General features: G+C 43.1%; 1 protein-coding gene across 1 annotated transcript in view; it reads right to left on the bottom strand.

Moving 5' to 3' along the window:
* Window positions 1–10,600: 10,600 nt before the first annotated feature.
* Window positions 10,601–14,672, bottom strand: part of PCCB (propionyl-CoA carboxylase subunit beta) — a 67,049-nt gene continuing 62,977 nt past the window's right edge. Inside the window, 3 exon segments of the mRNA XM_026649888.1 lie at window positions 10,601–12,339; window positions 13,639–13,732; window positions 13,967–14,065. Coding sequence (XP_026505673.1) covers window positions 12,218–12,339; window positions 13,639–13,732; window positions 13,967–14,065 — 315 coding nt within the window. The 3' untranslated portion in view covers window positions 10,601–12,217.

Genomic DNA, 14,672 nt, shown 5'->3' on the forward strand with positions numbered 1-14,672 from the left:
AGTGTTTTTAAATGGTTGTTTGTTCTTTGGGGAGGAGGGGGTTATTAGCCTAAGTTTAGAGACTGCTTATGAGGTGTATCTGGCTCTCATGCGCCGTCTCTAAACTCCCCCACAAAATTCCCATTTGATGCTCCTATTCACTAGCTCCTCTGGTTGCTTCTGAGCTGGCTTTTTAAACCACTGTTCTCCCTGAGTTAGCCCTTGCCCCTCATCAAGGAATTCTTAAGGGGTTATGGATCAAAGGATAGCAGGCTATAGCCTCGTTAGGAAGCTCTCAGCCTTGCCTACCAGGCTTCTAGGTAGAGCCCTGCAAATCTGTGGATTGTTGCTTTATATTCACGGATCATGTTTGCAGATCGCAGATGGATGCAGATCCAAATTTTGCATCTAGAGCCTTGCAAATCTGCAGATATCCACTTTATATCTGTGGATGAGGATATATGCAAACCATGGATGTGGATATACGCGGACCATGTTTGCAGATCACGCATAAGAAGCGGAAAGAAATTTTGTATCTGTGCAGGGCTCCATTTCAAGACTCAACAAACAGCTCCCACAAGAGACTACACTATAAACTTCAATCAAGCAGGCACATGACAAACAAACTAACAAATTCACCCTAAAGGTCACGTAGTCTCTCCTCCTTCACCGGGACAACCCCCTTGAAAAACTTGCATTTGCTGCTTCTGGTCACTGGGATGGTAATACTGGCCACCATAATCCCATCCTTAGATCCGGGTGACTGGTTTGTTTCCCTTCACCTCCAGGACACCTACTTTCATATAGCTATTCACCCCACCCACAAGCACTTTCTATGCTTGGTCATAGGCTAGGAACATTACCAATACTATATCCTCCCCTTTGGACTCTCCAGAGCTCCGAGGGTCTTTACCAAGGCGCCCTCAGCAGTAGTAGCTCACTTGAATCAGAGGGGCAACACAGTCTTTCCATATCTGGATGAGTGGCTTCTCAAGGGGCCACTCCACACAAGAGGCCCAGTCAGCAACCACCAAGGTCCTAGTCTTATTTAGTCCCTGAGCCTTTGCACCAATCTAAAGAAGTCTACACTAATACCAGTCCAGCAGGTAAACTTCATTGAAGCCATGCTAAACTCCCTAACCACCGGGACCTAACTCTCCAAGGAAAAAGCAACAGAGAGTCTTGTGGCACCTTTAAGACTAACAGATGTATTGGAGCATAAGCTTTCATGGGTGAATGCCCACTTCGTCGGATGCATGACATGACATGCTGGGTTTTCCTTAATTATCTTAGGTGGATGCCTCATTTCCGCATACAAATTAGGCATAGACGGTCCAGCTACAAGACTATATGGCAGGAATATTTGCATAGCTGGTTCTGAAAACTCCTAAGCTGTTTGAGTGCTCCGGCCTTTCCAGAGCCTCAAGTGATAAGCAACTGAACCAACTGACTGTATACAATAGTACTGTGTTATAAAAGTGAATAGAGTGAGGTCTTTTCTGAAAGCTAATGACATATTGGTGATCAATATCATTGTGAAATACTGTATATGGATTAACACTATGTAAGGAATTATGGAGTCATTGTATAGTTTATCCAGACAGTAGGAAATGTCACACCTATCTACCTGTCTCTCACATAAATTAAGCATTGTGGAATCAGAAACAATGGATGCCCCATTAACATAGTAATCATATAGGGCAGAGGTGGGCAAACTACGACCCACAGGCCACATCCGGCCCGCAAGACCATCCTGCCCAGCCAGTGAGCTCCCAGCCGGGGAGGCTAACCCCAGCCCCTCTCCCGCTGTCCCCCCTCTCCCACAGCCACGCCACTGGGCAGGCAGCACTCTGGGCAGCGGGGTGGCACATTCCTGCTGAGCAGTGCGGCTGCCAGACATGCTATTCTGAGCGGCATGGTAAGGGGACCAGGGGGTTGGATAAGGGGTGGAGGGTCCCGGTGGGCAGTCAGGGGACAGGAAGCAGGGGGCGGTTGGATGGGGCGGAGGTTCGGGGGGGGCAGACAGGGGACGGGGGGGTTGGATAAGCGTGAGAGTCCTGGGGGGCCTGTCAGGGGGTGGGGGTGTGGATAGGAGTCAGGGGACAAGGAAGGGTTGGATAGGCATGGGATCCCAGGGGGCCTGTCAAGGGGAAAGGGTGTGGATAGGGGTCAGAGCAGTCAGGGGAATGGCAGCAGGGGGGTTGGATGGAGGTGGGATCCCGGGGGGTGGTTGGGGCGGGGGTATGGATAGGGGTCGGGGCAGTCTGGAGAAAGGGGTAAAAAGTGAGTTGGCAAAGTTTGCAGATGATACTAAACTGCTCAAGATACTTAAAACCAAAGCAGACTGTGAAGAACTTCAAAAAGATCTCACAAAACTAAGTGATTGGGCAACAAAATGGCAAATGAAATTTAATGTGGATAAATGTCAAGTAATGCACATTTGGAAAAATAACCCCAACTATACATACAATATGATGGGGGCTAATTTAGCTACAACTAATCAGGAAAAAGATCTCGGCATCATTGTGGCTAGTTCTCTGAAGACGTCCACGCAGTGTGCAGTGGCAGTCAAAAAAGCAAACAGGATGTTAGGAATCATTAAAAAGGGGATAGAGAATAAGACGGAGAATATCTTATTGCCCTTATATAAATCCATGGTACGCCCACATCTTGAATACTCTGTACAGATGTAGTCTCCTCATTTCAAAAAAGATATACTGGCACTAGAAAAGGTTCAGAGAAGGGTAACTAAAATGATTAGGGGTTTGGAACGGGTCCCATATGAGGAAAGATTAAAGAGGCTAGGATTTTTCAGCTTGGAAAAGAGGAGACTAAGGGGGGATATGATAGAGGTATATAAAATCATGAGTGATGTGGAGAAAGTGAATAAGGAAAAGTTATTTACTTGTTCCATATTATAAGAACTAGGGGCCACCGAATGAAATGAATGGGCAGCAGGTTTAAAACAAATAAAAGGAAGTTCTTCACACAGTGCACAGTCAACTTGTGGAACTCCTTGCCTGAGGAGGTTGTGAAGGCTAGGACTATAACAGCGTTTAAAAGAGAACTGGATAAATTCATGGAGGTTAAGTCCATTAATGGCTATTAGCTAGGATGGGTAAGGAATGATGTCCCTAGCCTCTTTGTCAGAGGGTGGTGATGGATGGCAGGAGAGAGATCACTTGATCATTACCTGTTAGGTTCCCTCCCTCTGGGGCACCTGGCATTGGCCACTGTCACTAGACAGGATGCTGGGCTGGATGGACCTTTGGTCTGACCCAGTACAGCCATTCTTATGTTCAGACAGGGGGGGTTGGATAGGCGTAGGGTCCTGGGGGGCCTGTCAAGGGGCGGGGGTGTGGATAGGGGTCAGACCACTCAGGGCACTGGGAGCAGGGCGGTTGGATAGGGGGTGCAGTCCCAGGGGCGGTTATGGGCGGGGGGTCCTGGGAGGAGATGGTTAGGGGACAAGGAGTGGGGGGGGCTGGATGGGTCAGGAGTTCTGAGGGGGGCAGTCAGGGGGCGGGAAGTGGGAGGGGGCGGATAGGGGGCAGGGGCCAGGCTGTTTGGGGAGGCACAGCCTTCCCTACCCAGTCCTCCATACAGTTTTGCAACCCGAATGTGGTCCTCAGGCCAAAAAGTTTGACAACCCGATATAGGGGGATGGGAAGCCCACAGGAAAGGAAGAACAGCATGAGGTCATCCTGCCTCTTGAAACAAAGTCATTGAGCTTTGGGAGATATAAGCAAGGACAAAAGCCATTTTTGGCATCCATCACTAGACAGACACAAGCTGCAAGTTGTGTAAGATGAGTTCCTCAACCAAGCAGGAGATCAAAGTCTCTGGAATGGAATATATGTGTGAAACATGCTTAGGTAAAGATCTTTCATCTAAGATGAAGAAATTAGTACCTTGTTGTACCTTGACAACAAGAGAAATTAGGAGGTCCTGACTGAGGGAAAGTCAGCCATTGCTGGTAAACTGGTGAGAGAAACCATCTTGAATAAAGCCTGTATCTTGCTATATTAAATTTTAGACAGAAACATATTCTGTTTTACTTGTAACTCTGTCTTCGTTCCTTATACCTGAGCTCACTTAATCCTATGTATATTTTGTTAATAAATTCACTTAATTTTTACCATAAACAACAGTGCCGTGTTTAAAGGGAAGGATATATTTACACCCAGTTAGGTTAATAAAATTTGTGATATGTTTTTGTGTCTTTAGAGGAACAAATCTTATTATTCCTCTTAGGGCTGGACATTGGAGAACACATGGTTTTGGGAAAAATCCGGGACTGGGAGAGTGTTGTGAATGTGCTTGCTAGAAATCCTGGACGCTTTCCTTCTTGAGAACAAAATATAGGACATTTCCTGTTTTGAACTGATACAATTTAAGTCTATCTGGGGAAGCCCTCACTTTTAAAAAATCTGGTTTAGTATTGAATTTTTTAATTCTCATTCATAGGATGTGCATTTTCCTGCTTAGTGAGTCTGCTAGACCATTTTTCTTTCCAGGGAGTTAGAGAGTTGTCAGATTGGTGCGATTCTGAATGCACAATTCCCAAAGCTTTATGGCTTGTCGTCAAAGAAGGCCTCATCTTGTACCATCCCGTCTAAGTAACAGGTAGCTGTGGAATTGTCTGTGAGAACTTGAAGAATTCTTTATGATAGGTAGAAATGCTTTGCAAACTAATGTCACCGCCCTTAGTTCTGGTACATTTATGTGAATTGTGGATTCTAGATGAGACCAGAGGCCATGAGCCTGAATATGATATAAATGTTTTCCCCAGCCCAGGGCCAGCTCCAGGCACCAGCGGAGGAAGCACGTGCCTGGGGCGGCACATGCTAAGGGGCGGAATTCCCTCCATTCTTGGGGCAGCACAGTCTGGGTGGCTTTTTTTGCTTTGGCAGTTCGGGCGGGTTTTTTTTGTTTTTTGCTTGGGGCAGCAAAAATGGTAGAGCCGGCCCTGCCCCAGCCCATCTTGGAGACATCTATTATCAAAGTTTTAGACACAAATCAGAGGGTTTATGGAATTTCCACACATACAGTTCCCTCTATCATATCCCATTCCATTGAGGATAGAATCTGATCTGGAATCAGCACTTTCATTGGCATATCAGGGATTGCTGGTCTGTAAACAGACTTGACCCACACTTGAAATGGGTCAAAAGTAGTGCAAGCGATTATTGAATATTTGTCAGTCAGTGGTTCGAATCTATTCTGTACCAAGGCTGATGAATCTCTGTGTTCATTAAAAGACTTGAGAGCCACACTCAGATCATTGGATTTATACACTCCTCCTTTCAAAAAGAAATAGTTTTGTCCTCAATCTTCACTCCTCAGATATAGGAACTCTCAATATCCTCCTTATTCATATTCACAACAGCAATGGCAAATGGGGTTACAAACAGGGCCGGCTCTAGGCACCAGCAGAGGAAGCATGTGCTTGGGGCGGCACATTTTAAGGGGCGGCACATTCCGGCCGCCCCCCCCCACCTTTTTTTTTTTTTTGCTTGGGGCGGCAAAAAAGCTAGAGCCGGCCCTGGTTACAAATGTACATAAACCCAGATGACCAAGAAGTATGAGGCACCTCTTTATTATTGTTTGAGGGTAAGTGCGAAGTGGAAAATCAGGTTTTTTCTTTTTTTTAATTTGAAAACCACATGGTGGGAGGAATGCACTCGTTGCTATTGAGACTAAGAGAGCACCAATGAACTCGGGACTGTGACGGAATCAGATTTCACTTTTTAAAGTTAATCCTCAAATCTAGGGATGGAAATAAATGAATCACTTTCTTTACTGCCACTACGATCTGTGTTCACAACTTCTCCCTTACGCAGATGATTGGCTTGTGTGGGGGAATGTACAACCCTTGTATATGCACAGATGGGCTGCAATTACTGATAGGCACTTTCTATACACCCTCAGTGATGATGAAATTCCGAACGGCACAATTGTGAATTGGTACTGACTCCCCAGAGCCATAAAACAGATATGTTGTGTGTGTAAGCATCCTGTAAGTCGAGTGTAATGGACTAATCCATGGGATCCAGTGTAGGGATGACCGAAGCGAGAGTTACCATGTGGAACTTGGCATATCAGATGAATTTGTTGAGGTTCCTAAGATCTAGAATCTGACATAAGCCACCTTTCTTTTTTGGTATGAGGAAACAGTGAGAATAGAAACCTTTTCCAATATACTCCTGAGGGACTCATTCTATTCCTCTGAATTTGACCAGTTTGTCTATCTCCTGATGCTTGGCATTCTCAGAGTGGTCCCTGAAAAGGGACCAGGAAGGGGAGTGGCAAGGAGGAGGGATTGAAATTGAACAGCAGAATCATCCCTAGTTACTTGAAGGACCCATTGATCTGTGGTGATTGCCATCCAAGTCTCCAGGAAATAAGATAGACGGGAACCAAAGGGTGAAGTAAAGGATATACAACACCTTTATAAATTAGTCCAAGATCCTCGACCATCACATCAAATTTGATGTTTTTGTGTCTGATCTGACTGATTACTTACAGAAGAGGGTAGTGGAGCTGACTTCTTTCGACATTTAGCCTTCCTTCTACAGATTGGTTAGAAGGTCTCTGCTGTTGTGAATATGAATAAGGAGGATATTGAGAGTTCCTATATCTGAGGAGTGAAGATTGAGGACAAAACTATTTCTTTTTGAAAGGAGGAGTGTATAAATCCAATGATCTGAGTGTGGCTCTCAAGTCTTTTAATGAACACAGAGATTCATCAGCCTTGGTACAGAATAGATTCGAACCACTGACTGACAAATATTCAATAATCGCTTGCACTACTTTTGGTAAAACTGACAGATAACCATGAGTGTTGCATCACAATACATGTAGTCACTAAGCCCTGATCTACACTGCACAGTTAGGTTGACATAAGGCAGCCTACGAGACCCAACTCTGTAAGCATCTACACTAAAATGCAGCTCACACCGATGTAATTCGCCCACAATACAGAGTTAATAACTCCATCTCAGTGAGAGGCGTAGTGCTTACGCCGATGTAATTAGGTCGATGCAGTGTCAGTATAGACACACTGTTGCTTACTTACACTGACTGTTGCTTGCCTTTCAGAAGCCGTCCCACAATGCCCCACACTGACAGTTAAATTGGTGCAAGCGTTCCTGGTGAGGATGTGCATTGCCAACACAAGGAGCGTAGTGGGGACATGCAAAAGCAGTTTAATTTCTGTGGCGGCTGTACATCAATGTAACGTAGGTCAACTTAATTTTGTAGTTTAGACTTGCCCTGAATGAGCACTCGAATCAACAGCATTTAATACATCTAGAAGAGAGGTTTTGGTAATAAGCTGCCCTTCTTCACAAGTAGCTTTAAACTCACCTCTACATTCCGAAGGTAACCTGTGCTTAAACTCTCCCAGTCTATCCCATTGCAGATAATCATATTTTGCTATGCTGAGCTGTAAAACCCAGGAAGAGTAAATCCCCCCCCTCCAACCAAATGCATTGTCTTGGGTTTTCTCTTTAAGGGTAGATTTCCCAGACTCTTTTGATCACTCATTGGATGCAGCAACCACCAGTGATGATGGAGCCAGATGAGCATAAAAATACACAAATCCTTTAGATGGCACCTGATATCTACAATCTGTGCATTTTGCATTAGCTGAAATGGAAGCTGGGGAAGCCCAAAGATCTTTGTCTGGATCCAGTATCCCTTCATTAATAGGAAATGCAGCCCAGCTTCAGGATGCTGGCTGTAGAGTATCAAAAAGTTTATATGCTTTTTCCTCAACTGTCTCCAAAGGAACTTCTAGTATTTTTGCCATATGCTTCAATAATTTCTGAAAGGTGGTAAAATCATCAGCTGAAGTCTGTGAAATGGTTTTTATAAGGCAAGGAAGAAAAATGAAGTACAGGATCAGAAGGACTGTCCTGATGGGCTGGTATTTCATCATCACTTGAAATCTGTTGTTCCTCTGCATCTTGAACTTGACCAGTAGAGTTATTAGAATTAAAAAAGTTTACAGCAGGTGGCTCACAAATAGATCCTGTATATTGTGGGAGAACTTGTCCTTGAAACTGTGGTTATTGAGGCCATGAAGGCCAAGGTTGTGGACCATAGGAGAAAGGGATGTTTGGCCAGTTTGGAGGGAACCAAGCAGCAGAGTTAGAATTAGCATCCTCAGGACTCTTAGGAGGCTCTTTTCCACATGCCTCCCTAGACTTAATTTCTTTCCATCCATGTGATTTCCCTTTTTGTGGAGGGCTTCTGTCAGAGTCTGCAGAGGAATCAGAGACTTTGGAGGAAGAAACCTCTAATGCAGAAGCCATGGCAGGAGATTGAATGATTTGAGTGGTACTCAAATTCTTAATTGCACTGACATAGTGGTTCAAAGACATTTTTATTAGAGGTACCCTCACTTCTTTTTGAAGAGAGGATCTGTCTGGCACTGAGATCGGGGAAACCTCCCAGTCTGGTGACTGAGGTTCTGGAGTGACCCTGAAGTTTGGTGAAGATACAAAAGAAGCTTTTGGAGCTGAAAATGTAGTTGTAAAAGGTCCCTGTAGTGAGGATGCTGTAGGTGTCTCTCTTTGCTCTGAAGCTTCCTCTGCAGCTGAAGCTGCTGGTGCCGAGCAGGCTTTGATCAAGGCTGACAAAGGAAGCTCTGCAGAAGACTGTACTGAGCACTATGATTCTGAGAGAGGCAGTGCTGCTGAAGATGGTGCTGAAGAGGAATGCACGCAGATAATTCTTCTTTCCTGGAGATATTTCAGCTGAAGGGGGTAGTTTCTGTATCAGCTCTGTGCTGCAGTGCAGCATGGCAGGTCCTAGTCCCTCTTTTTCCCACACCAGGAAGAGCTCGTCTGCACTAGCCGCTCTGCAATCCCCAGCACTAGCGGCTCCTTTGAAGTCTTCCTCCTTTGAAGACTCCTGGCAGCAGAGACAGAGCTCAGTGCTGGGAAACAGAATCAGAGACACTCAGTCCTTGGATAGCAAAGGTCCCTGACTCTCTGGAGAACCTTCCTGAGTCTTTTTTGTCTACTTAATTGCTCCAGAATTAGGTGTCACATTTCTGGTGACAGGAGCATTGGAGAGAGACTTGTGAAAACAGAAGCCTCTGAGTCTGAAGCAGCTTTCATGGAGCTTTCCATCAGAAAAAGCTTCAATCTGGACTCTCTCTCCTTTTGTGTGCACTTCTTGAAGGACTTGCAAATCTCACACGTAGTGATATGTTCCTCACCCAGACAGTACAGATATCTGTCATGGGAGTCAGTTATAAGAATGACCTTTATGCGGACACAAGCCCATGCAGGATGCATGCAAGACTCCTACTGGATACTACTAATGAAAATGCTTAACTCCTGTGCTGGGGCACATGGAAACTAAGTGGAATCCATGTGCAGGAACTTAGAGAAGGAGGTTAAAAATTCTAATTACCAGCCTGAATTTGTTCATGGCCAATTTATATCCATTTGGTTTTGTGCCAGCATTGTCCTCTAGCTTAAATAGCTCTTCATCCTCCCTGGTATTACCCCCACCCCAACCCGGATGTATGAGCCATCATATACCCTTTCAGACTTTTTGCTAGATTAAACAAGCCAAGCTCTTTCCAGTTACTCTTTAACATGAATGACCCAAAATGTACACAGTATTCTTACCAGTGCCTTGTACAATAGCATTAATACTTCCCTATCTCTACTGGAAATGCCTCATCTGACACATTTTAGGATAGCATTTGCCTTTTTCAGTTGCATCACACTGGTAGCTCAGTCATCCTGCGATCAACCTACACAACCAGATTTCTCTCCTCTTCTGTTGCTTTCAACTGATGAGTCCCCAGCTTGTAGCAGAAATTATTATTATTAGACCCGAAGTGACCTTGCACTTTGTATTATTGAATTTCATCCCATTTTTTTCACTACAGTCTTCAAGGTCATCCAGATCTGCCTGTATAATATTGCGATCTCCTTCTCTATTATGCTGCCAGCTTCGTTTCATCAGCACTCTCCTGCTTTTTGTGCCAATGTCATTAACAAAAATATTAAATAAGACTGATCTCCCCTTTAGCCAGTTCCTATCTTACAATTCGTGCACTGATCCCCATCTTCCCTAATTTAATTAATAATTTCCCATGTGGCACCTTATCAAATATTTTACTGAAGTTCAAGTATATAAAATTCATTGCACTTCCCTTATCTAAAAAAACAGTTATTTTGATTTTAGTTTCCCTGAATTAGTCACCTGACAATCAGTTAATAATTCCATCTGTTTTATTGTTGTTTCTCCCAGTTATCAATTTTAATAATTTGGTTGGTGTTCTTTTAGTAATTTTATCTAAAAATTACTTCGCACTCAGATACCCGTTCCCACCCCATAGTACTACAGTTAGGTATTTAAATCAACTGGATTATGCTGGCTGCAGTCACAGATGTACACTTTGTTGACAGCAGAGGCTGTGTAACCCACCATGGCCTGTTTACTTCTTTCCTTTAATCATCTCTCTGCCCCCCACCTTTTTCTTTTTTTTTTCCCTGCAGGAGGCCCTTTGTGTTCCTGTATTGCTTTATAGCAGACATGCATGTAGTCTGATGTCACAGTGTTGGTAGTGGAAAACATTACCAATTGTTCCCTTTCTTTGTGGATTTTAATTTCATTTTCTCAGTGTCATACATACAACAAATAAACCTTATACACATGAAAATTAAAAAGTGAAAAATCACACAACTGAAGCAATGCCAACATCCTCACGCATGGCACCTATATCTGTGTTACAGACCAGGACATGGTGATTGTGTCTAGTGGTTGGAGCAGGAGTATGTAGTCAGGAATTGGAGCTTAGGGTCGGAGCTGGAGTTGGAGCTCAGGGTCAGAACCAGAGTCAAAAGCCAAATGCCAGAGTAAAAAAAAGACAGGAATCGGAGCCGAGTGTCAAAAGCCTGTTACTTGAAGCAAAGCAAGACTGGGGAAAGACCAGATCAGGGCTGGAACAAGGTGGGAGCAAGACTGGGAACAAGCAGGTGCAGGAGCTACCACAGCTGTGGGCGAATGCTTTGAGCAGCCGCTCGACTTAAGAGCGTGTCTGCCAGCTCTTTCCACCACTCAGGCAGAGAAGCCAATCAGGCAGCCTACTGCAGGCTGGCAGCACTTGTTAGGTTGCCCAGAGACTGGATCTGAGGTAGGTCCTGATTCCTGACAATCCGCACCATCACATCCCACAGGAACAAGGCACCAGTCCCATACACACAAAGCACTGAACACACCACTCAGTGTGCTATTTAAATTCCCCAAATGCACAAATCTGCATGTTGAAGTGCAGTAATTTGCATACCTTGTTTATTTTCAATTAGCCATCACTAATTTCCACTGTTATATATTAATTTAACTTTCTGTCAGGCTCTTGTCACAAAGAGCAATAGAAAGTTGTGATAAAAGTAACAGTGGATTGAGCAATGTCAGGATACTTTAGCACATTTTACACCTTTCATTAAATCCAACTTTAATTAGACAAACAATTAAGTTTCTACCCACCAAGTGTTATTACACCCACATATGAGAATGCAATTTCACCCAAAGAGTGTTGCGTAAAACCAGCTGCTCTGGAGAGAACATCAGAGGAAGTGAAGCTATGGAGCCCAAGAGCAAATTCCTCTAGACTCTGCATTCAGGATGGTTCCCAATGCTTCAAGAACCTCACCATCAGCACCATTAGAGGGAGCATACTGGGAGTTTTGCCTAACAAATATGATGGGTGCTGTAATGCAGGGACAGACCCAATAGGCCAGGATCCAGAGATGATGCACCATTCCCAGACCGTTGTCCTGCCCAAATCTCAACTATACCAAAGTCTGACTGGATCCAAAGGCATGATTCTCTATTGGAGCCCTTTCTGTCTGTGCCGAACAACGATAGAAAGCCAATGGACTCAAGGGACATTCCTTCCCTGTCTCCATTGCAGAAGATCAGACCATGAGGTCTTGGAATCTGTTTGGACTCATGACTTCTAAGGAGGAAGCAATTTCAGGACTGTTGGCTGAATAAAGAATCTGTTAATTAAAAGTAATCATGTAATACCAGATAAAACCATTCTCTCAAAATTTATTGCTACATAATACTGAAGCAAATTAAAATTAAAAGAAATGTTCATAGTGCTAAGTTTAAGTTCTCCACTTTAACTAAGGAATATATGTATTTAGAACACTTCCCCATGTCACTAAAGTGGCTTCATTTTGTAGCCAATTCTTCATCATATTCACAGTGGAATGTTCGCATGCTTCTTCCAGGGATTGGATTGCGTTTTGCTAGCCAGGACTTCCAGATCACGGCAAATGCGGATTCGAGTGGTAGAAGGTTCAATGATATCATCAACAAACCCTGTTTAATTTACCAAAAACAAATTACACACAAACACTATTGCCTCCCAACCACAATATATCTAGTTGTAATTACTTTGCAACATCAAAACTATGCAGTCACTAAACAATTCATGTATTAGAGAACTGCATGCAACGGTTAATTTGTAACTTAACTTGCAAGAGAAGCATTTGAGTTAAACTGACAAAGTTGACAATGTGTTTCAATAACTTAAAAAGCTTTGCATAAACTTTATCATCAAATAAGTAAACATTAGAAAGCCAAGAAATTTAGACTTACAGTGGGGCTCAATTCAAGAATAACTGTAAATTTCATTGGGAAATTCTATATGTATAGTCTCCTGCAGTTCAAATCAAGTCGGTTCAGTTTACAAATGACAAGATGTATTTTCTGTCAATTCTGCAAATTCAACCTGGCATCTGATAGCGAAATTCTGTTTTTTTTCTGGCTCAAGCCCCAACAATAAACACTGCAGTGAAAACATTTAACACTTCTGTTGATAATCCACTAGCCAGGAAACAATCTATCTTGTTGTGCATGCTACCACGTTGTGCTACTGACAGGACTAAAATGTGGTACAAATGAATATACTGATCAGTAGAGTAAGCAGATGTAACTAAAACATACGGGGAACTGATCGTCTGATTGAGAAAGAGCCATTTCTACACACACGTTTTTCAGAGTAAAAATGCACTTTAAGGTTCAACTTATAAGAAATAAACTTTTAAATATATGGAAATACAGAATTACATCCACTACAACAACAAAAACTAAGGGCCCTTGGCCTACAACCTGGGGCAGTAGTGTATGTGGGAAACTGAAGCTGAGCCAGAAGTCTGGTCCCTTCTAAAGTTGATCAGCACACCTCATTAAACTCCACCCGAACTGTCAGAGTGCTCTGAAGTACTATGGAAGTTGTCCAGGTTTTGAAATGCCTCTCACATTTAGAACATTTTTATTACGCTTATCAGCACCTCAGACATGGCCCTGTGTCCTACATCTCACCAGTGCCTCAAAGAAATTGTATTAGAAGCCCTTCAGATGTGTTGTTTTGTAGCTGGAATTTGGAAAAAAAAATTACAAAAAATAAAAATGTAAGAGCGTTTGAATAATTTCCAAACTATGATTAGTGCCACTTTCATTCCTAAATCCCTTGTCTTTAAAATGCCGTGTGTGATTAAACTAATATTTGATCAAAGTGTTAGCCGTGACCACAGACCACACAAGTGAAATTTGACTCTCAAAGGACTTTAACCAAGGAATTTAAGAAAGGAACTCGAAGAACAAAGTCCCAGGTACCTCTGACAGCCGCAGGGAAGGGATTTGCAAACTTATTCACATATTCTGCCTCTGCATCTGTTTCTTTTCCTCTGAAAATGATCTGGACAGCACCCTAGAAAGACATACAAACATGCCCTGAAACTGGACTGAAATAATTAATCCATCTTGAAAAAAACCTCTTATTTAAGGCATAGGATTTAAAGCACTACAATAAAAGCTGTGCTATAAACTAGTAAGATACTTCAGAGAAAAATCAGTTGTATTAATCTCAGCAAGTCTCCTCAATGATTTTTCAGAGATAGTTATGGCTGCTGGAAGTCAGAAATGAAACACATCCTGCATTTACCTTTGCACCCATTACTGCAACCTCTGCTGTAGGCCATGCGTAATTAACATCTCCTCGTAAATGCTTCGAACTCATCACATCATATGCACCCCCATAAGCCTGGAAGAGACAGAAAGTCATTGATATCAGACAAGTGCACAACAGCAACAAACTAAATCCCTTCTGCAAGTATTGCCATTCCAGAGACAAGGACACACTGAAGACAGCCCAAGATGGTCCATTTTGAGAGCAACTGCTCAGCATTAGCATAACTTTGCTCCAAACTTCACAGGAAGCCTGTGTCCAGGTTGACCTCTATCTAACAGAAGCACTAAATTAAAGTGAGACAACGGAGATGTCTAAACCTAATGACATGAAAGTACTACTTTTAGTATCTGCTTTTATAAACGTGTCCATCACAAAGGTCTCCTCCTTCCTCATCACAAAAGGGTTAATGTATCGAAAGTACAGTAGTGCCATAATACATTCCTGCTGGTCTCGACTCAGAAAGACCTTTTGAAAATAACAAACAAGCTGTCGTTGCAGGTTGGGGATGGTACTTCTGAGCAAAACTGTACCAGAATGAGAAAAGAAAACGGAACCTATTTAGAATTCAGTTGATACTATCCTCATCTTTATGGTTCTATCAAATAGCCAATTAGTGCAGAATCAAGACATCCAATTTTAGCATCTTTATTCTTATATTGCTGGTATCAGCAGTGTAATC

The sequence above is a fragment of the Terrapene carolina genome, unplaced genomic scaffold (genome assembly GCF_002925995.2).
Source record: "Terrapene carolina triunguis isolate 2854851 unplaced genomic scaffold, T_m_triunguis-2.0 Scaffold88, whole genome shotgun sequence".
NCBI lineage: Eukaryota > Metazoa > Chordata > Testudines > Emydidae > Terrapene > Terrapene triunguis.